Source organism: Trachypithecus francoisi, unplaced genomic scaffold (assembly GCF_009764315.1).
Source record: "Trachypithecus francoisi isolate TF-2019V2 unplaced genomic scaffold, Tfra_2.0 Lachesis_group13, whole genome shotgun sequence".
Classification (NCBI taxonomy): domain Eukaryota; kingdom Metazoa; phylum Chordata; class Mammalia; order Primates; family Cercopithecidae; genus Trachypithecus; species Trachypithecus francoisi.
The window spans coordinates 52,302,863-52,323,235 of record NW_022681458.1 but is presented as its reverse complement, the minus strand read 5'-3'; the positions used below and the strand labels follow the sequence as shown (position 1 = coordinate 52,323,235).

The window sequence follows — 20,373 nt, the reverse complement described above, 5'->3', positions numbered from 1 at the left end:
CCGCAGGCTCTATCCACTAATGGGAAAAGGTAAAACCCAGGAAACCAGAGAGCAGCGCCCTGAAATCTGGCGGGACTGGCCGAATGTCAGATTAGCCCGAGCAGCTACACTGAACGCTGGGGAAGATGCACCAGAATACCGGAGTAGGAACCAGATTTCCAAAAGAAGAAAGCTAGGCCCTAGGACTGTGGAGATTCTGTAGGAACCTAAGCGATGCTCACAAGAACAGAAGAATGGTTAATGAGAGGAACAAAAAGCTGTACAAGGAGGAGAAAGCTACCTTTCCACCCAATAACGCAACGCTGCGACCAAGAAAACCAGGGACACGAGAGGCTCGCGTCATCCTGCAGCGCCGACATCACAGACACTAGAAAGTGACGCCTCCAATGGGACTACTGGAGGTCACGTGGTACATTGTGCACCACCGTTCCCTTCTGGCGGAAAAAGTCATAGAGTCAGATTGACAAGGCCTGAGAGAAATATGTCTGTATTAAATAATTGTGTATAGGTGTCAAAACTGATTGTCTCTAAGTCTCTGTTTTGCTTTCATCTTTCCTTACAAGTGTCTTAGTTTGGCATTGCCCACACAAAAGATGGCTGCACGGAAGCCGAGTCCTACCACGGAGTCTCAGGCCTAGAAGGGCCGGTGGGTGGGTTCTGTGCGCTGGGAACAGCCGTATTACCCGGCTCAATATAGGAAGTTCAGGGCGGGACCAGAGATTGGTCATTCTGCGACTGCGCAAAGATGGTGGACGAGGAGAACATCCGCGTGGTTCGTTGTGGCGGCAGCGAGTTGAACTTTAGGCGAGCTGTCTTCTCTGCAGATTCTAAGTATGAGGGGCACCGCGCTTTGTCGGCTGAGGGGCGGGGCGTGAGTTTCTCGAGGGTCGGGGAGAAGGAACTGTCAGTCGCGTTCGGACTCGCCAGCCTGGCGGATATGGGCTTTGTGTAGAGCACGCGCGTATGGGGGATCCCCAGCGTCCCCGGGAGGTCCGGTTAGCACTGCAGGTTGGGGTGCGCCCCCCGATTCCTGGACAATTTACCTGCAGGTAGATTGAAAGGCCCTGGAGCCGGTCTCCGTGTCGAGGATCTGGAAGGTGCTCGGGCGGCTGGAAAATGGTCCATGCGTGGATGTGTATGCCACTACTTTTGCAGTACCTACTCTTTCGTACAGAATCATGTTTTGGAGTGACTAAAACCTAAAAATATTCCGCTTTTTTATCCACTCCTCACCCCTGAAGCGTAGAGTGGTCCAGGATGGAGATGTTAAGCCTCTGAACTGAAGTACTCATGGGAATGGAGAAGAGGCTGCAGCCAAAGGGGAGGTTATGTAAATGCTTTGTTGCTCATACATTCTTGATCTTATACCATTTCATACAACCATGCCTCCTGGCTGACAGCACTTACAAGGTTCCATTGATTATAAGATGCATCCTAATTTCCAAGAGATGAACATGTGAAAATCAAGTATCTTGAACTGATAAAATAGGATAGTAGTGGTCCCAGTTTGCAACAGATTTACTCTTAGTGTGTTGTAATACAGTAGCCCTCCCTTGTCCACAGAGGATATGTTCCAGGACCCTTAGTGGATGCCTAGAACCACAGGTACTACCGAACGCTATATTTACTATATGTTTTCCTATACATACATAATTACGATAAATTTTAAGTTATAAATTAGGCACAGAGATTAACATCAATAATTAATAAAATAGAACAATTATAACAATATGTCAGCATCATTACTCTTACACTTTGGGGCCATTATTAAGTAAAATAAGGGTTACTTGAACATAAGTGCTACAGTACAGCAATAGTGGATAGGATAACCTAGACAGTTTCTACATGACTAACGGGCAGGTGTGTCTACAGCAGAGAATGCTGGAAAAAGGAATGATTCATGTCTCAAGTGAGACAAGGGGAATTCATCGCTACTGAGAATGGCATAAAATTTTAAACTTATGAATTGTTTCTGGAATTTTCTATTTAATATTTTCAGATTGATCTTGACTGTAGGTAATTAAAACCAGGGAAAGTGAAACCATAAATAAGAGTACTGCTATAGATATAATAGGCACGGAGCAAATTTTTTTACTTGGAAGATACAAGAAGATTTATATTTCTGAGCCTTGTTCTGTGATGATACCATGAAAGTCAAATAGTGCCCCAACTTAACCACTTTTAGTAATTTAGTAGCTGCTACTACATGGAAGAAACCCACAAATCCAGAAAGACAAAGCAAAGCCAGCATTTCAGCAACAAGAAAAAAAAATGGAATAAAGTCTTTGTATTTTTCTGTACAAAAGGCCCAGACCTCACCAACTGGATCAGAACCTTTGACTTAGCATTTGCAAGCTGGTGTTGCCAGTGAACCATGGAGAGGTTGGGGACATGGAAAAACACTGCTGTTGGCAGTACTATTGAAGAGTAATAGTTGATAGTGACTAGCACACTGTCTGCATCCATTGAATGAGCAGGCAACTTGGTTAAGTTGGCTGTTTTTGCAGGATAATTCCATTTATAGCCTCTGTCTACAAACAGGCAAGAGAGATGACATTGGCATCATTAATCTCTTCTGAGTTAATGAACTGATTGGTCATAGATGTCCCCATAGACAAAAGGCACACAAATTTGAGTATACAATTTTTTTTTTTTTTTTTTTTGAGACAGAGTCTCGCTCTGTCTCCCAGACTGGAGTGCAGTGGCCAGATCTCAGCTCACTGCAAGCTCCGCCTCCCGGGTTTATGCCATTCTCCTGCCTCAGCCTCCCAAGTAGCTGGGACTACAGGCGCCCGCCACCTCGCCCAGCTAGTTTTTTGTATTTTTTAGTAGAGACGGGGTTTCACTGTGTTAGCCAGGATGGTCTCAATCTCCTGACCTGGTGATCCGCCTGTCTCAGCCTCCCAAAGTGCTGGGATTACAGGCTTGAGCCACCGCGCCTGGCCACAATTCTTAAACTATACCAAAAGAAACCTCTGTTGCATTTTTATCATGGACAGTAAAAAGATCCTACTACCTATCGAGTATGTGATATGGTTTGGCTGTGTCCCCACCCAAATCTCATTTTGAATTGTAGTTCCCATAATCTCCACGTGTTGTGGGAGGGACCCAGTTGGAGATAACTGAATCATGGAGGCAGTTTCCCCTGTACTGTTCTTGTGGTAGTGAATCAGTCTCACGAGAGCTGATGGATTTGTAAAGGGGAGCTCCCCTGCCCAAGTTCTGTTTTTGCCTGCCACCATGTAAGACATGCTTTTTGCTTCCACCATGATTGTGAAGCCTCCCCAGCCACGTGGAACTGTGAGTCCATTAAATCTCTTTCCTTTATAAATTTGAAGAGGGAGATGGTAAGGTTTTGAATGAAATATGAAAAGCACCAGGTACAATGGCTCCCACCTGTAATCTCAGCATTTTGGGAGGCCCAGGCAGGTGCATCACTTGAGGCTGGGAGTTCAAGACCACTGAAACAATGATGAAAAATGTGTTTTTCAGCAGTGTGAAAACAGACTAATACAGTATGTAAAACTTACTTTTCTTTCTTTTTTTCCAGGTATATCTTCTGTGTCTCTGGAGACTTTGTTAAAGTTTACAGCACAGTTACAGAAGAGTGTGTACACATACTGCATGGACACAGAAATCTGGTGACTGGAATCCAACTTAACCCCAACAACCATCTACAGGTGTCATACAGTTATAGCTGAATACTTTAAGATTGGCTTTGTTCTTTACAGAAAAATTTGAGTTGAATTTGGCTGGAAGCTTTCCAGGTTATAAGTAAAATATTTATTTCCAGTTGTAGGGTATTTTTCACTTACTAAACTGCATTGCCTATAGTGTATTCTGTGAACCATTTGTTCCACAGAATGCTAATAGGTGTTACTTGAGAAAGATATTCTTGGCTGTATGAGTTTCTGAAATTAAGGGCTTGGCACAGTTAAATGTATTTGTTGATTGTAGGTCTTCTTAGGTTCCCTTACATGCATTGTGAATATCCAGAAGGGGTATGTAGTATTTGGTGTTTCTCAAACTTACATGACTTGTGAACTGTTTGGTTTCTGGAACACATTTTGAAAAATGTTGGCCAGGAGGTTGGTAGATCTGTTCCTTTAGAAGTGAGGCTCTGGCTTACTCTAGATATTGCCTAGTCTTAATACCGGTATCTAGATAAGAAAATTTGTTTGGTGAGTGGGTCAATTAGTTAGTTTCAAGACAAATTTGGGAATTTAATTTAGTGCAGATTTTCCTACTTCCCCCACAAAGCAGCCCTTCTTTCTCAGTATTTAAGAATAATGAAATGGTCATTTTAATTCTCTTCTTAAGTTTCAGCAAATCTACTAAAATTTTATCTCAACAATATTTTGTTCTTGTTCTCATTTTTAATCCAATTCCATTTTCCTGGATTAGTCATAGCCAACTTGGAAGTTACTGATCAAGGATGGATTTGCATTGCCATACACTCTTATTCCAAAGGAAATAAAGTAGCACCGATCTTTTCTTTCCAAAATTAAATGAGCTACTCCTAAAAATCAAAGTTAGGTAACTTTTCTGTGGGATCCAAGTACATATTTTATCCTTGCCATCATCTGAGGGTTTGACAAAAGTTTATCGCTATGTATGGTATTTGAATGTTTTCAGTAACAAAACTATTATTTTGTTAAAATTGAAATTTGTGAAGTCCATATACTAAGTTTTATAGCAAAAAAAAATGTACACACATTGCATAAAATCTTTGTTTCAGGTGAATAAAATTAGAGAAGGGCAGTTTTATCAGTAGATTTGGTTGAGGCACAGGGGCACCAATTCTGGACTTAGGAGTCACAGTATTTGTGTATTAACCATTGTTTTGACAGTAATTATATGTTTGACTTGTTACATTCTACTGGTCCATATTTATGATTCTCATATGCAGTAATTGTGATATAAATTTCCTAGTTACTATAATTTTTTGACTTGGATAGATAACATGGTTTTACTCCAACATTTTTACATTTCTCTTCTCTGAGTCCATGTCTCTATTTGCAGAAATCCTAAAATTGCCACTTTATTTAAAAATATTAAAATTCTTTGTCAACATTATAAGCAAAGTATTTTTCTATAACAACAACAACAAAAAAAATCTAGCAGAAACTTAGTATAATTAAAACTAAGTACACTAGGACAAAAATAAACCTATGTGTTAGTAAGGTCTTCCGGTACTACCAAAGTATGGTCCACAGACCAGTGTCCTAAACCATTAGTTACCATTCTGTATAAGAGTACAGAAAGTGAGTGTCACAAAACACTTTGACATTGCCATAGCATCCAAGTGTATTATAATTTCTATTGTATTTTATGAAAGTATTGGTCCTTGATGGATTGGAAGAAATTTTTTTAAGCAAAATATTCTTCAGTCACTTGAGAAGCACTCCCTTAATACTCATATAAGGTGAAAGGAGTTTGGCTGATAAAACTGAGTAAACTGAGTTCTGGGAGGAAGAGCAACAAGCTCTTGTGTGTGTGTGTTTTTGTTTTTTGTTTTTTTTTTTGGAGAGTCTCAGTCTCCCAGGCTGGAGTACAGCAGTGTGATCTCAGCTCACTGCAGCCTCAGCCTCCCGAGTAGCTAGGATTACAGGATGTGCCACCACTCCTGGCTGATTTGTGTATTTTCACTAGAGATGGGGTTTCACCATGTTGGCCAGGCTGATCTCGAACTCTTGGCCTCAAGTGATGCACCTGCCTGAGCCTCCCAAAGTGCTGAGATTACAGATGGGAGCCACTGCACCTAGGTACTTTTCATATCTCATTCAAAACCTTACCATCTCCCTCTTCAAGATAGAAGGTCAACTTTTTTCCTCTCTCTCTTAGTTAAAACTTGAAAAGGATGGATCTGCTTCTTGCAGAAAGCTGTGAAAAGATTGTTTTGCAGAAGCAATGTAAATAAATGACTCTATCTCTTTAAGATTAACTGTGAATTAATGAATAGAAAATGCCCCATCAGCATTTAATTATTCATTTGATATCTTGATGAATTTTTTTTCTTTTTCTTAATCAATTTGGTATTGTTTTACCCTTTTAGCTATATTCTTGTTCCCTTGATGGCACAATTAAACTGTGGGACTATATAGATGGCATCTTAATAAAGGTATGTGGATTGATCTTTACTTTTCCTTATGCGAAAAAAAAAAGGCAATGTAATTTAATGGTAGATGTACTGTTTCTTTCTATAAGGCCAAATATTTAAATAGACTTCCTAAACAAGTTACAAAATAGCATCAAAAAAATTAATTTGACTATATAAAAATTTTCCACTTGTAAAAGACAAGTTAAAGGTGGGAGAAGATATTTACAAAAGATATTATTCCACATATACAAAAATATTCCCAAAACCAATAAGGAAAAACTAAAAGCCTGGTAGAAGAAATTGGCATAAAGTAGGAATATGTAAATTCACAGAAAAGAAATACAATTAGCCAATAAATATGAAGAGCTGCTTAAACTCATTAATAAAGAAATCTAAACAAATGACACAATATTTCCCCTCATAAATATAATCAAATTGTAGATTGAAAAAAATCTAGTGATAGGTAAAGTATAGAGAAACAGGCACCTTTGTACACAATGCGAGTTAAAACTGAAAATCAATAAAAACGTTTTGCTACAGCAGTCTCACTTCTAAGACTCTCTTGTTGAAATAATGGCCTGTACACAAAGGCCTTATAGCATTGTTTATGGTAGGAAAAAAGTTAAATATGACCTTGACATCAGTTAAAATTATGATGCGTTCAATACAATACTATAAAACCATTAAAAAGAATCAGATCTATATGTAGGAAACTTGAAAGGGTATTTAACAAATATGTATCAGTTGTCTTCTATAGGCCAGATACTCTCCTTATGTTGGGAATACAGCAATGAGCAAAATAGATAAAAATCTCTGCCTTAATGGATTTTATGTTCTACTGGAGGGAACAGACAGTAAACACTATGGTGCTCTTTATCTTTCAGACTTTCATAGTTGGATGTAAACTTCATGCCCTCTTTACTGTTGCCCAAGCTGAGGATTCTGTCTTTGCTATAGTAAATAAAGAAAAACCAGGTATGGTGTAATTAACTTACTATGTATGGCATTGAGTGGCTCTTTACATTTTACAGTTTCTCAAAATTTAACGTTTTGGTTTTAATCTGAAGCTAACAGTTTTTAGAATGGGCATTTAAATTGCTTTTGTCATTATTGTGTTCATTTGGAGAGGCTTTGTGTAAGTTCTGAAATATGCAGTGAGGGAAAGATTATTTTATATGTAGTTGCAATAGCAGACTGCAGACCTCAAATTTTAAGTCTGCTTTACAAAGATGGATAGAATTTGTCTTTCTACTGAACTTAAATCTGTTATTCTTAAGCATCACTATCATTTTATCCATCATTGAACACTTCTTACTCTTTTGAGTCAGGGTGGAAATGACATAGAAAATTGGTTGATATTGGCCAGACGAGGTGGCTCACACCTGTAATCCCAGCACTTTGGGAGGCTGAGGTGGGCAGATCACAAGGTCAGGAGATCTGGACCATCCTGCCTAACACGGTGAAACCCCATCTCTACTAAACAAAATACAAAAAGCCAGGCATGATGTTGGGCACCTGCAGTCCCAGCTATTCAGGAGGCTGAGGTAGGAGAATGGCGTGAATTCAGGAGGTGGATCTTGCAGTGAGTCGAGATAGCGCCACTGCACTCCAGCCTAGGTGACAGAGCAAGACTCTGTCTCAAAAAAAAAAAAAAATTGGTTGATATTAAGAACCAATAATGTGACTCAGTTATTATTAATTACATTTTCACTGTCTTTGGAACGTTAGTCCATTGAAACTGCCATGCATCAGCATTTTAGGAATTCCTAGAATATTGTCAGTGATTACAAATAATTGTCCTTTATTATAGAATTCGATAAAACAGAACACTGACATGAGGTTACATCTAAAGAAATTTTCTGATCCCCAGATTCAAGAATGCTACTGTATCCTGTGGTGTCCTCCATAAAATACAGTTGTGTTCAGAATGAAGAATACGAAGCAGCTTTAAGATGATAGTAGGGCTGGGCATGATGGCTGACAACTGTAATCCCAGCACTTTTTTGGGAGGCCAGGGAAGGAGGATTGCTTGAGGTCAAGAGTTTGAGACCAGCCTAGGCAACATGTACCATGACCCTGTCTCTAAAAAGAAAGAAAAGTAGACCCTGTCTAAAAAAGAAAGAAAAGTAAGTTAGATACGATGGCTATAGTCCTATCTACTTAGGAGGCTGAGGTGGGAGGATCACTAAACCACCTCCAAAGGACATTTCAAAAAATGTTCTGGAGATGGCAACGTTCTTAATAATAATTCAGTCATCTTGCCAGATGACTACTTCAAACATAGCACTCTTTTTTTTTTTTTTTTTTTCAGACGGAGTCTCGCTCTGTCGCCCAGGCTGGAGTACAGTGGCCGGATCTCAGCTCACTGCAAGCTCCGCCTCCCGGGTTCACGCCATTCTCCTGCCTCAGCCTCCCGAGTAGCTGGGACTACAGGCACCCGCCACCTCGCCCAGCTAGTTTTTTGTATTTTTTAGTAGAGACGGGGTTTCACCGTGTTAGCCAGGATGGTCTCGATCTCCTGACCTCGTGATCCACCCGTCTCAGCCTCCCAAAGTGCTGGGATTACAAGCTTGAGCCACCGTGCCCAGCCAAACATAGCACTCTTTTTGATATTTAAGTTCGATTTCGTATATTGAATACATGGATTCCTGATAACAGTTCACATGTTTACGAAAAATTCAGATTCCTAATCTTCCTGATCACTAGGTTTGGGATGTACTTTAGAAATCTGCATTCTTAATATCGTCCCAGGTGATTCTGCTCATCACTCATATTTGGTAGCGACTTCCTATACTCACTCCATAATTCCTCAGTTGGAAAAGTAGTTGCCAATAGCTGTAGCAAAACTTTTTAGCCATGATGCGAAACACTGACTGCACATAAGAATCACATGAAGAACTTAGTAAGTTTCTGTGTGCTGGGGCCTAGTTTACTGAAAAAGTTCTCAGTTGTGTCTAATATGCAAGACAGGGTGGAAAACTACTGATCTAAAGTAAAGATCCTGTGTTGTAATCTAAATTCTTCTCATAATGAGATCTATTATTAGTCTTTAGTACTTGGCATATAATGGGCAGCCAGCATATGAAAATCTGGATAGCTGCTACATAAAAATGTGAGTCAGTCTTGAAAAGATCCCCTGTGCTAGCTGGCTTACTTACTGTACCATGGGCCTCTCATACTCAAATACAAAAACATATACATATATGTGTTCCCTTTTTGTGTTATCTATGTTCCACAGCCCAAAAGCAGAGTCTCTGATAGAAAATTGAATAAATCATGTTGCAGTTACTTATCTGGTTTAAAAACAAATTAGGCTCTTATTTACATGTTATTTTTGATGGTATTATTTCTTGACTATGTGTCATATAGTCATTCACCACCTAATCGAGCACCCACTGTGTGCTGAATACTGTTATGGTTGCACAAAACAAAACACTTCTGAGTCCCAGTAGTAAACTGACTGGATCAGTTAATCTGATACAGTTAGATGAAAGGTGGTCTAGAGAAAAATAAAGCAGGGGGCGGAAATGGGCAACATAGGAGGAATAAATATTACATAAGAGAAAGAAGAGCTGTGCAGCTATATTGGAGAAGTGGGGCAGGCGGGAGTGAGCCAGTTAAGAATAGATTATATTTAGCATCATAGGCTATTGGAAGGACTTTTGCTTTTACTGTGAGTAAAAATAATACCCTTAAGGAGATACTTTTTAAAGGCATATAAAGAGAAGAATTTGTCGGTGTTACAAGAAAGGAGATTTTACCCTATGAATATTATGGCAGGCCCATGATAGCATTTCTGAAAACTCTCAGATGGTTTGTTGCATTTGGTTTACTCAGTTCACCAACATTCATATTTTTCCATTTTAACATTCAGCTTAATACTTTGGAATGTACAATGCACCAGTAGACACAAGTTGATTTCTATTTCTATATATTTGGGGCATTTATGTACATGAGTTATGGAATTAGACTTCCATTTAAAACTTGTTCATTCAAAGAGTCCAACTTTAAGGTATATTTTGTTCAAGATTAGCCTAGAATTATTATCTTGGCATCAAATACATTCTAGAGCACTGATTAGCAGTTTCATAGGGCCAGGCACAGTGGCTCACGCTTATAATCGCAGCAATTTGGGAGGCAAGACAGGTGGATCACTTGAGGTCAGGAGTTCGAGACCAGCCTGGCCAACATGGTGAAACCCCATCTCTACTAAAAATACAAAAATTAGCCAGGCGTGGTGGCGCAGGCCTGTAGTCCCAGCTACTCGGGAGACTGAGCCAACAGAATTGCTTGAACCTGGGAGGCAGAGGTTGCAGTGAGCCAAGATCACGCCAGTGCACTCCAGCCTGGGTGACAGAGCAAGACTTCGTCTCAAAAAAAAAAAAATCATATGAATAAATGCACATGTTTGCTGTCTCTAGAGAAGCTTTATATTAATATAGCTTCCTTTGGCTAGATATATTTCAGCTGGTTTCAGTGAAACTGCCAAAATCATCAAGCCAGGAAGTAGAAGCCAAGGAGCTGTCCTTTGTTTTGGATTACATAAACCAGTCACCGAAGTGCATTGCCTTTGGAAACAAGGTAAATTTTGTTTTGTTGGTTTTCTGTTTTGTACCTAAAATTTCTTTCCTGCAATCTCTCTTCTGAGCATTTTATGTTACAGTGATTTTATATTCCCTTGAATTACTATATTTTTATTAGTCACTAAGAAGCCTCTTCATTGCTTTAGCATGTATTTATGGTATACATTTTTTTAGGACTATCCTTATTTTTGTGTATTCTGTCCTATTGCCTTTGTAAACTCTCTTAGACTATGTGTCTTTAGAAATTATGGCCTCCCTGTTCATAATTAATATGCCCATTATAGAAAATTTGGAAACTAGAGAAAAATATAATGAGGAAATAAAACCTATAATCTCATCAGTGATCATTGAAGAATCTCTTTCTAGGCTTTTTTCTTAACATTCATAAAATAACTTTTCCCAAAAAGAATTAAGATCAGAAGTCTTTTTATCTTTTTTTCACTTAACATCGCAGCATGTGTGTATACTAACATGTTTTTCATAAATAATAACTGATGTTTTTACTGTGATTTCTTCAGCCATTCCCTGTTAACAGTTACTTTACTATTTTAAAATCAAATGCTATGAAAAGCCTCCGGACATTACTATAGGGGCATGTTTCTTTAGTCTTAAGTTTTGTAGCATTATTCTGGCATTAGTCTGAAAAGAGTTAATTTCTCAGAGTAAACTTTTTTAACATCATTAATGTCAGCATTCTTCAGCATTGTTAGTCATCAAATAAATACAAATAAAAACCATAGCAACGTACCACTTTAGGTCCACTAGAATAGCTAATATTGACAGGATATAGAGCAAAGTTAAATCAAAGAAATGAAAACATAACCACAAAATGATGTGTACAAGAGTGATTATTTATAGTAGCTCCAAAATATAAATTAACCCAAATGTTCTTCAGCAAGAGAATAAACAAATGTGATATGTATGCAGTGGAATGCCGCTCAGCAGTAAAAAGGAGCTAATAACACACATGAGAATGTGGGTGAAATTCAAAAAGATGATAGATGATGTTGAGCCACAGAGGACAAGCACAAAAGAGTGTATATTTTACCATTCCATGAACGTGAAATTCTACAACAAGCAGAGAAATAAGCTGTGGCGATAGAAACAGATAGGTGGGGTGGGGACATTGAGGAATGACTGTAAAGAGGGAGGGGTGCATTTCTGAGGAAGGAAATGTTCTAGATCCTGATTGTGGCAGTGGTTATATAGATGTACATGTATGTCGAACATTGCATTTTAGTGTATGTAAATTATTCCTAATGGAAAAATATTCTAATCATTGTACTTTAAGCTTGAGAGTCTAGTTTTAGGATTTAGGACCTAAGTTCATCTTTTAATTTTCTATCATTGTTTTAATAGTATGATTATTCTTTCTACAACCAAAGTAGAAGATATCATATTAATATACCCTTATCAGCTGAACAAAGTTACAGTTAACTTTCATGGGGGAATGTTTCATTTTAAAGAGTGTTGGGCTGGCGTGGTGACTCATGCCTGTAAACCCAGCACTTTGGGAGGCCGAGGCAAGTGGATCACCTGAGGTCAGGAGTTTGAGACCAGCCTGGCCAACATGGTGAAACCCAGTCTCTACTAAAAATTCAAAAATTAGCCAGGCATGGCGGTAGGCACCTGTAATCCCAGCTACTCGGGAGGCTGAGGCAGGAGAATCACTTGAACTCGGGAGGCAGAGGTTGCAGTGAGCTGAGATCACGCCATTGCACTCCAGCCTGGCGGACAAGAGCGAGACTTTGTCTCAAAAAAAAAAAAAAAAAGGAGCATTGACTATTTTTATGAATGCTTATCTTCTTTTTGAAATACCAGGGAGTATATGTTGCTGCAGTACGGGAATTTTACTTGTCTGTTTATTTTTTCAAAAAGAAAACAACATCAAGGTAAGAATTATTTTTTATTAGCTTTATTTTATTTCTTCAAGGGTTCATTATAATTTCTTCCTTGTACCTATAATCCAGAGCTATTCCTACTTTTATATTACAAGAAAGTGTAAGACTATGAAGTATGGAGGTATCATTTTTAACCATACTGTCACGAAAACCTAGGAAGCTTTTTCCAGCCAAAAGCCCTATACACCTAAATTCTAGCCTGCATTCTTGGAGTCAGAGTTGGATGTAGTTTGACAAGAGTTTCACCACATGATTCTCATTGCCATTTTATGAATGTAGGACTGAATATAGGCTTTGGGATATGTAAATTTTAATTGGATCAGATTTAGTCTGTTTGATCCCCAATGCACCTCAATTTAAAACATATTTAAAATGGAGATATCTACCTAACAGAGTTGTAATGATGAATAAGGTGACATATTTAGAGCAGCTAGTGCTAAGTATTGAGTAGTTACCATTTGAAAGTAATAACTAACTCTTCCCTTTTACCTTGCGATGATTGCTTTTTTTTTTTTTTTTTTTTTGAGACAGAGTCTTGCTCTGTTGCCCAGGCTGGTGCAGTGGCATGATCTCGGCTCACTGCAACCTCCGCCTCCTGGGTTCAGGTGATTATCCTGTCACAGCCTCCTGAGTAGCTAGGACTACAGGCGTCTGCCACCAGGCCAGGCAAATTTTTGTATTTTTAGTAGAGACGGGTTTCACCATATTGGTCAGGCTGGTCTTGAATTCCTGACCTCAGGTGATCCACCCGCCTTAGCCTCCCAACGTGCTGGGATTACAGGTGTGAGCCACCGTGCCTGGCCGATTGCTTTCTTTTTAGTATAATAAGGATCCTGACTTCTTCAGAGCCTGAAGATTGACAAGTATTCAGCCAAAGAATAGGAAATAGGCTAGATATTATAACAAGTAGATTGATCCCTTTTTATTTGTCCTTTCAGATGCATTAGCCATTGTCTCAGTTCTAATGTCTCAGGTTTGATTATGCCTCATGCTAAAACGTAGGTTCAGTGAGAAATGTGAACAAGCTTTGCCCAGGCCAAAAAAAAATCACTAAAATCTTAAATGTCAGTGGCTTCCATAGATAAATTATTATGGTAGAATATTAGTTACATGAATTTATATTGTATATTAATGTATGTTTACAAAACAGTGTGCTTGATTCTTGATCAAAATTTTCTTTTTAAAAAAAATCCTGCAGTTATATTTATTGAATTCAGAGCTCTACAATTTTGGTTGCTATTGCTGGGAGCTCTGTTTTACTTAACTACATCACCACTCACCAAGAGACTTTAATAATTAAGGGAATTTGTTTTTTTCTCCTAGGTTTACTTTATCATCATCAAGAAATAAGAAGCATGCTAAGAACAATTTTACATGTGTAGCATGTCACCCAACAGAAGACTGCATCGCATCTGGTCACATGGATGGCAAAATTCGTCTTTGGTCAGTTTACTCATGAAGAGCATGGCGATCATTTATGTACTATTTTATGTTAGTCCTGTAGAACAGGGCTATCTCTGAGTCCAAGAAAACAGCCTCCCTTTCCTTTTTTGCGTGCTTTTCATTTCATACTTACTGTTTCAGAATTTCTAGCCTTGGGCTTATAAAGCAAGTGAAAAATTTATTGTTGCCTATAATCATTTATTGAAGAAAACTTTTTTTGTTTGCCTTTATCCTAAAAAGAAAGACTGACGATAGTGAATATCTAGGAGGGTACCACAGATGGCTTATTATTTATGGGAGTCAGTCACTCTGGTTAGAAATAGAAAGTGTGCACATTAAGACCAGAAGGCTTCATATTATGATTTATTATGTTTGGTTATATATTATGTTTATTATATTTGGCATGCCATTATTTTCCTAACTTAAACCTATGGTCAAAATAAGAGTTTTGTTTTTCTCCAATAGGAGGAATTTTTATGATGATAAGAAATATACATACACATGTTTACATTGGCACCATGATATGGTTATGGATTTGGCTTTTTCAGTGACGGGTAAGTGCACGTTTAATTATTAAAATGACCTTGAAGTATATGAATCAAGTGTTTTAGTTCACTATATTTTTAGTTTGGAAGATTTAAAAATGCACAGGCCAAATGAATTCCAAACACTTGTGTATTACCCCTGTATTTGGGGCTTTGCTCAGCACAATTTACTTTAGGTTTTGAAGCCCTTCAAAGCTCTAAAGTGTACATTTGTGATAAAAATATCTGTTGTTGACACAAATAACCTATTTAAATTATATGACTTTTTGAAGGTATGTCTGTCTACATAACTAAGTGTGTGTCCTCCCTAACTGTAGCTTATCAGGTGCAAGTAACTGTTCTAACACTCTACATCCACTATCTAATTTAATCATTGACCCTAGGAAACGAGCGACATTATACTCATTTTACAGATAAAGGAAGTAGGATTTGGATTTGATAATTAGCCTAACATGACATGGCGAATAGGTGGGATTTAGACCTGGTTCTGATTTTAAAGCTTTTGTTTTTAACTGTTACATGGCCTTATTTGACATTAACTATTTTAAATTAATCTCCATCATTGTTTCATTTAAGTTGCATGACTTCTGTCGCAGCTTTGTGTAGTGTAGCTATAGAGAGTAAAAATACCTTTAAAGTATGGTGGTCTTCAACAGAAATACAGAGAAGTACATCTTGTCTTTGTTTACTTTTAGTGTCCTCACACCCATGTGGTGAAAGTTATGTCAGTTTATTGGGACTGGTCCTGTAAGAAAGTTACTACATACTAGAGAAGATTGTGTGCCTAAAAATGAGAAGCCAGGCTGGTTCAACATACACAAATCAATAAACGTAATCCATCACATAAACAGAACCAAAGACAAAAACCACATGATTATCTCAATAGATGCAGAAAAGTCCTTCGACAAAATTCAGCAGCCCTTCATGCTAAAAACTCTCAATAAATTAGGTATTGATGGGATGTATCTCAAAATAATAAGAGCTATTTATGACAGACCCATAGCCAATATCATACTGAAAGGGCAAAAACTGGAAGCATTCCCTTTGAAAACTGGCACAAGACAGGGATGCCCTGTCTCACCACTCCTATTCAACATAGTGTTGGAAGTTCTGGCCAGGGCAATCAGGCAGGAGAAAGAAATAAAGGGTATTCAATTAGGAAAAGAGGAAGTCAAATTGTCCCTGTTTGCAGATAACATGATTGTATATTTAGAAAACCCCGTCGTCTCAGCCCAAAATCTCCTTAAGCTGATAAGCAACTTCGGCAAAGTCTCAGGGTACAAAATCTGTGCAAAAATCACAAGCATTCCTATACACCAATAACAGACAAACAGAGAGCCAAATCATGAGTGAACTCCCATTCACAATTGCTTCGAAGAGAGTAAAATACCTAGGAATCCAACTTACAAGGGATGTGAAGGACCTCTTCAAGGAGAACTGCAAACCGCTGCTCAACAAAATAAAAGAGGACACAAACAAATGGAAGAACATTCCATGCTCGTGGATAGAAAGAATCAATATCGTGAAAACAGCCATACTGCCCAAGGTAATTTATAGATTCAATGCCATCCCCATCAAGCTACCAATGACTTTCTTCACAGAATTGGAAAAACCTACTTTAAAGTTCATATAGAACCAAAAAAGAGCCCGCACTGCCAAGACAAGCAAAAAGAACAAAACTGGAAGCATCACGCTACCTGACTTCAAACTATACTACAAGGCTACAATAACCAAAACAGTATGGTACTGGTACCAAAACAGAGATATAGACCAATGGAACAGAACAGGACCCTCAGAAATAACACCACACATCTACAACCATCTGATCTTTGACAAACCTGACAGAAACAAGAAATGGGGAAAGGATTCCCTATTTAATAAATGGTGCTGGGAAAACTGGCTAGCCATATGTAGAAAGCTGAAACTGCATCCCTTCCTAACACCTTATACAAAAATTAATTCAAGGTGGATTAAAGACTTAAATGTTAGACCTAAAACCATAAAAACCCTAGAAGAAAACCTAGGTAATACCATTCAGGACGTAGGCATGGGCAAGGACTTCATGTCTAAAATACCAAAAGCAATAGCAACAAATGCCGGAATTGACAAATGGGATCTAATTAAACTAAAAAGCTTCTGTACAGCAAAAGAAACTACCATCAGAGTGAACAGGCAACCTACAGAATGGGAGAACATTTTTGCAATCTGCCCATCTGACAAAGGGCTAATATCCAGAATCTACAAAGAACTCAAATTTACAAGAAAAAAATCAACCCCATCAAAAAGTGGGCGAAGGGTATGAACAGACACTTCTCAAAAGAAGACATTTATGCAGCCAACAGACACATGAAAAAATGCTCATCATCACTGGCCATCAGAGAAATGCAGATCAAAACCATAATAAGATACCATCTCATACAAGTTAGAATGGCGATCATTAAAAAGTCAGGAAACAACAGGTGCTGGAGAGGATGTGGAGAAACAGAAACACTTTTACACTGTTGGTGGGACTATCAACTAGTTTAACCATTGTGGAAGACAGTGTGGCGATTCCTCAAGGATCTAGAACTAGAAATACCATTTGACCCAGCCATCCCATTACTGAGTATCTACCCAAAGGAGTATAAATCATGCTACTATAAAGACACATGCACACATATGTGTATTGCAGCACTATTCACAATAGCAAAGACTTGGAACCAACCCAAATGTCCATCAATGATAGACTAGGTTAAGAAAATGTGGCACATATACACCATGGAATACTATGCAGCCATAAAAAAGGATGAGTTCATGTCCTTTGCAGGGACATGGATGAAGCTGGAAACCATCATTCTGAGGAAACTATCACAAGGACAGAAAACCAAACACCGCATGTTCTCACTCATAGGTGGGAATTGAACAATGAGAACACTTGGTCACAGGATGGGGAACATCACACACCGGGGCCTGTCGTGGTGTGGAGGGAGGGGGGAGGGATAGCATTAGGAGAAATACCTAATGTAAATGACGAGTTAATGGGTGCAGCACACCAACATGGCACATTTGTACATATGTAACAAACCTGCACGTTGTGCACATGTACCCTAGAACTTTAATAATAATTTAAAAAATGAGAAACCAGGAAAAGTGATTTTTCTTTCTGCAGATCTTCCTAGAGACTGAAAGGACAAGTCTTAGATGGTACCGTATGCTGTGGGATCCTTAGAGGCTTACTTAGGTTTAATGCCCAGAAGCCCCAGGAAATAAGAGGCACCTTCAACCTGATTATGGTTTGGGGAGTAATGACTAGTGTATGGAGACAATGTAGACTACTTATTTGTATTCTCTACTCTCCTTCCCACTGCACACCCTGAAAATACTAGTGAGTGCTTGGTATCCTTATGTGCACATCTGTATATGTTCCAGGCAGGGTCTGTTTTTTGTTTTTTTCATTTAAGACAAGGTCTCATTTTGTCACCCAAGCCGGAGTACAGTGGCACCATCTTGGCTCACTGCAACCTCGACTTCCTGGGCTCAAGCGGTCCTCCCACCTCAGCCCCCTAAGTAGCTGGGACTACAGACACGCACCACCGCCCCCAGCTAATTATTTGTATTTTTGTAGAGACGGGGTTTAACCGTGTTGCCAGGCTGGTCTCAAACTCCTGACCTCAGACGATCCCCCCGCCTCTGCCTCCTGAAGTGCTGGGATTACAGGCATGAGCTACTGTGCCCAGCCGCGATTTGAATTCTTGATGTTATATTTCAAGTAGCATGAATATTTTAAAATGAGAAATAATGGTTACAGTATGTAGTTTTCAGTGAAATGTCCTTACTGACTGTGTAGGTATGAGTTAATAGAAAGAGAAAAAAATAGCTGTGTAACTGTAAAAGAAATACAGATTTTAGTTGTTGTTGAAAACTTTATAACTTAAGGCATATATGAACTGTATGCACAATGTATCATATGTGTGTATATATCAGATTAAACTTCTTAATTTTCTTTGTGTACATCACAACTACATACCTTTAGTCTTCTGTTTAGCTAGATTTTATCAGCCTGCAGCTTTAGAAAATTTGATAAAAACCCCATTATCAACCAGTGATCTTTAAAACCAGTCATTTTAGATTCATGAAAGAATGAAAAATGGTTATTTGATGGAATACTTTTGAGAAAACAGTCTGAAACAGTGTCCTATCTATCCATGTAGTCATTAAGACAGTCTCTTGCAGGCTTTTGTTTGTTTTCAAACCATTAGATTTAATTGGCCACATTTGACTGGTGGCTACCGTGTTGACAATACAGCTATTGATCAGTTTGAGGAGAGGTGATGTTTTTATACTATTGAGTATTTTAATTTGTAATCATAATAAATACTTTTCCACTTTTTAGGTCTTTATCTCCGTGAGTTAGGATTTTTTTTCTGTAGGGTTGTCACATATATTTTTCACTAGACATTTGATGGTCTTTTGATAGTATTTTTTACTTTATATTCTAATTGACTTGCTAGTATTTAAAAATAAAATTGATTGTTGTATATTTCTCTTATAATCAGCTAAATTTACTTATTCTGTAAGTTCATCTGTAAACTATTTTGGCTGTGCCTTGATGTAGTCATGCTGTCTGTGAACATGGAAGTGATTATTTCCTTCTTTCTGATCCTTAAGCCTTTCTGGTTTCATTTCAGTGCACTAGACATCCAGTTAACATTGAATCAAAATGGTAATAGTATTCTTAATCACAAAGGGAAAGTTTTCGATAGTTTAACTTGTAGTGTGGTGTTTGCTATAGATGTTATCCAAGTATTCTTGATGAGATTCAAAGGGTCCCATCCATTCCTGAGTTTCTGAGAGGTGTTATCATGAATGGGTATAGAATTGTGTCATTTGCTTTTTCTGCATCTATTCAAATAATCATGATTTTTTCCTTTTGTTCTGTAAGTGGGGTTACATTAATTTATTTTTCAGCTGTTAAAGTAATCTCATTCTTGCAGTAAACTCTGTGATGACATGATATCCATTTAATATATCGTTGGTATAGTATTTTGCTTGAGAGTTTTCATCTGTCGGAAATTGGCTTGTATTTTTTATATACATATAATATTTTTGGATAGTGTTACTAGGATCTTGTGAAGCAAATTAGGAAGTGTCCTCTTTTGGTTACATGTAAGAGTGTAAAATTGGTTTATTTCTTAAGTGTTTCGAAAAATTTATTAGTAAAGCTGTCTTGTCCTGAAAGATATTTGTTTGTCCAGCTTTTCTAGTTGTCGACAGAAGAGTTTGTCAGCAACAAATTAATCAGATATCCTGGAAAAAAAATTCCTGAACCAGTGATCATTTGTCTTCAGAGTATATTAAAACATATGAAGATACTTTTTATAGCTTTAAATGAGTTTATTTCTCTAGTACGGTAGGAAAAATAAAGTGTTAATTATATTTTTCTTTCTCTTTTTTCCCCAAAACACCGTCCTTTTAATTTCTTTGAATGGATATAAAGGCACCAGCCTGCTGAGTGGCGGTTGTGAATCTGTACTTGTAGAGTGGCGTGATGCAACAGAGAAGAATAAGGAGTTTCTCCCACGTTTAGGAGCTACTATTGAACATATCTCAGTCTCGCCTGCAGGAGATTTATTCTGCACTTCTCACTCTGATAATAGTAAGTCTAAACTTTTATTGTGAGGAAATATATAAACACCATAAATTAGCTAGCATCTGTAGGGAACAGAGAATAAAGAGACATAAAACTAAGAGTAGCATATGAGATTTAATAAGCCTTCTTTTCCTTGCATTACTCCTCTCATATCCACCCCCCTCTACCCCCA

General features: G+C 38.1%; 1 protein-coding gene across 1 annotated transcript in view; it reads left to right on the top strand.

The window, feature by feature from the left end:
* Positions 1-681: 681 nt before the first annotated feature.
* WDR75 (WD repeat domain 75) overlaps positions 682-20,373 on the top strand; it is a 32,406-nt gene continuing 12,714 nt past the window's right edge. Inside the window, exons 1-9 of the mRNA XM_033230907.1 lie at positions 682-831; positions 3,551-3,680; positions 6,056-6,121; positions 6,985-7,075; positions 10,557-10,681; positions 12,505-12,575; positions 13,908-14,027; positions 14,493-14,581; positions 20,049-20,207. Of these exons, the coding sequence (XP_033086798.1) occupies positions 746-831; positions 3,551-3,680; positions 6,056-6,121; positions 6,985-7,075; positions 10,557-10,681; positions 12,505-12,575; positions 13,908-14,027; positions 14,493-14,581; positions 20,049-20,207 (937 nt within the window). The 5' untranslated portion in view covers positions 682-745. The remainder of the gene's footprint in view (positions 832-3,550; positions 3,681-6,055; positions 6,122-6,984; positions 7,076-10,556; positions 10,682-12,504; positions 12,576-13,907; positions 14,028-14,492; positions 14,582-20,048; positions 20,208-20,373) is intronic.